At 39.0% G+C, this 3334-nt stretch overlaps 1 protein-coding gene across 1 annotated transcript in view; it reads left to right on the forward strand.

Moving 5' to 3' along the window:
• Positions 1-3331, forward strand: part of LOC101572667 (multidrug resistance protein 1-like) — a gene marked incomplete at its 3' end in the record, with an annotated part of 109232 nt that extends 105901 nt beyond the window's left edge. The window contains exons 26-27 of the mRNA XM_023708704.1: positions 2183-2329; positions 3170-3331. Of these exons, the coding sequence (XP_023564472.1) occupies positions 2183-2329; positions 3170-3331 (309 nt within the window). The remainder of the gene's footprint in view (positions 1-2182; positions 2330-3169) is intronic.
• Between the last annotated feature and the right edge of the window lie 3 nt (positions 3332-3334).

Raw genomic sequence — 3334 nt, forward strand, 5'->3', positions numbered from 1 at the left:
TCATACGGAACTAGAAGAGATCCAGAGTAGTAAAAGCAATCCTGAGCAACAAGAACAAAGCAGGAGACATCACAATCCTGAATTCAAGTTATATTACAAAGTTGCAGTGATAAAAACAGAGTGATACAGTGGTACCTCTGTTCATGAACTTGATTTATTCTATGAGTTTTGAAAAGATGGCCACGTTTTTGTTTGCATGGGAAAGATGGTTATGTTTGTGGCTGTGTTTGTCACCTGGGGCAGAGTTTGGAGAGAAAACCAAAATTTTGCCAAATATTTGTTTGCAAATAAAAGCACTCATGAATTGAAGCATCACTGTACTTGCCGAAAAACAGATATATAGGTCAGTGGAACAGAAGAGAGTGTGCAGAAATAACTCCACGCTTCTGCTCTCCGATCTTTGACTAAAGGGCCAAAAATATATCCTGAGAGAAAGACAGCTTCTGTAACAGATGATGCTGGGAAACTTGGATATATACATTTAGAGAATTGACTCTGATGCATGATGGTGAGCCTATGGCATGCATGCTTCTGCCAAGTCTCTGTTGGTATGTGAACCACGTCACCCTAGCATCACCTCAGGGGCTGAGCATTAGGTAGTAGTGCACAGAGGGGCCATGCACATGCTCAGAAGGGAGTAGCAATGTGCCAGGTAATGATGTCATGAATGGTGACTCATTAGCAGCTGTGATTCGTCTGAGCTTTCACATGGCCAGTCAGTGCGCTGGCCGTGCACAAAACTTCATGTTAGTATGTTGAGATAGATAGATAGATAGATAGATAGATAGATAGATAGATAGATAGATAGATATTCATTTTAGTGACATAAAATTTGAACTTTTGAGTTTTTATGGAAAATGGAAATTTAATATCTAAAATTTATGAAAGAGATGTTCCAGTTAAGAGACTGGGGTTCTTTTAATGCTGTTTTCTAGGATAAGCATGTGTCTTAGTTAATTTTCTTGTTCTGAGACAACATATCCAATGCCAAAAAATTAAAGAGGGAAAGATTTATTTGGTTCATAGTTTCTGAAGGTTTAGTCTGCAGTCAGCTAACTCCAAGGCAGCTGGCATGATGAAGAGCAACAGTTCATGGCAGGAGAAGACAAAAAATGCAACAAAAGCAAGCCTTTTTCCCTCTTTTATATTGTACCTGCTACTTGCCCCTGGGTAGGTGTAATACACCCATAACCCCAGCATTAGACCATGGATCAATCACAAAAATGTAGATTCAGCCCCTCTGAAAAACCCAACCTCCATGACTGCGTGAGGCTTGGGGGACATCCAGGCACAAACAAGAACCGCATGCTATCACTTTCATTTCACTTGTGCTTTCCTCTGTATAATCTTTAGTTTCTGACCACATAAAAATGCCTTTAATAGTTAATGACATCCTCTGTTCAGTATTTTGAAGGACACTTCAGTTTTTAAAATGAGATATTAAAGTGGAGTTTCTGAGCATCCATTGAAATTATTTAAAAGTTGGGAGATGGCTTCATAAAAAGACACAAAATGGACATTAAAAAGGCTGACATCTGAATATTTTTTACTGCCTTTAAAAATCATGCCGAGTGTAACTGCTGGTTTTCTATATGATGAGCTTCAGTTACAATGTATATAGCTCATATGCAGCTTTAAATCAAATTTCTTTTCTAACATTTTGAACCAAATATAATGAATCCAGAAGATGGGGGAAAACATTACAATACTGTTCATCCTGAAAAAACATTTAAGCTGATTTATGGTAAAATTTGCAAGTACAATGTCTATCTTACAAAATAGAGATTAAACCTCTGATGTAAGGCCTTTGTGTCACTCAACTCTCTACACATCCATTCCTGGCTTCTGAACTTAAACTTTCTAAATGTTTTCTGAAAAAATTTACTTATTTTCTTTATTCTTTCTTTTTTTTCTGTATTTAGGGCAGGGTCTACAGGGTCTACACGGTCTCACTATGTAGATTGGAATCATAGTGACTCTCCTGTTTTCAGCCTCCCAAGTGCTGGGATTAGCAGCATGTGCCACCATGCCCAGTCTCCATTGCAGTCTCAGCGCACCCTGGGAATGGGGCTGGGAAAGCACACTGGGGATCGAACTGAAAAAATGTACTCATTTTCTATGTGTAAAATGTGTGACCTTTACAATCTGTTTGACTTTTATACCAACAAAACCCTGTTTGTAGAAATATGATACCAAAGTGGGAGACAAAGGAACCCAGCTCTCTGGAGGCCAGAAACAGCGCATCGCCATCGCCCGGGCCCTCATTAGACAGCCTCGCATTTTGCTTTTGGATGAAGCTACATCAGCTCTGGATACAGAAAGTGAAAAGGTAAGAATTTAAATTGGGCTCATTCATACCTGAATCATTTGTGTTTAAATGGCTTAAATTTATGTTTTTCTTGCCATTAGTAAGAATATAATTTAGTCATATGAATTGTTCTGTATGTGAACTTCCACTAGAAGTTAAACATTTTCTGTCACTGCCAGTTAGGAGAGATAAGGTGATACAAATTACTCTTGACCATGTGCCCTTCAAGGAACAGCTCAGCATCACTTTGCAGTCATGCAAGTGCTGCATGCAGAAGGAATATTCCCCATGTCAGCAGGTGCATCTCATCAGCAAGACTACGAACAGTTACATAGAGGGTAAGGCACAGTTGAAATCTGGTTGTACAGTACCTCAGAAAATATGGGTGATCATTTTCAGTTTGAAAAAAGGTTAAGAACTCGGCTGTTAGACACAAAGGATAAACAACTCCCCAAATGGAATGTGAATGTTACGTTCTGCAAATACATAGTGAAAACAGACAAAACACTAACACTGAATGAGGTGTTCACTCCACCTTCCTGATTTTCTGTGGTGTTGCATTAGGGAGCTATTTTTAAGGATGTTATATGGTGAAGAACATTTGGAAATGTGTTTAAATAATTGGAAGAATTCTGTTTATGGCTATAACTTTAAGAACAGGTTCTTTTGTCTCAGAATTATCTAAACTGTAGGTGAATTTACTTCCAGTGTAACATATGCCTTGGTTTATAAAACTGCTTTATTTTAGTAACATAACTGTTAAAGCAATATGGATTGGAGAAATTGTGAGGCTAGCCATGGTGAAGAAATTAAAGCGAGAGAACTTTATTATCAGAATCAATGTATGTGATTACCTAACAGATTGTCCAAGAAGCCCTTGACAAAGCCAGAGAGGGCCGCACGTGCATCGTCATTGCGCATCGCTTGTCCACCATCCAGAACGCAGACGTCATCGTGGTGATTCAGAACGGCAGGGTCCAGGAGCACGGCACACATCAACAGCTGCTTGCGCAGAAAGGCATCTAT

Source organism: Octodon degus, unplaced genomic scaffold, assembly GCF_000260255.1.
Source record: "Octodon degus isolate 3935 unplaced genomic scaffold, OctDeg1.0 scaffold00481, whole genome shotgun sequence".
NCBI lineage: Eukaryota > Metazoa > Chordata > Mammalia > Rodentia > Octodontidae > Octodon > Octodon degus.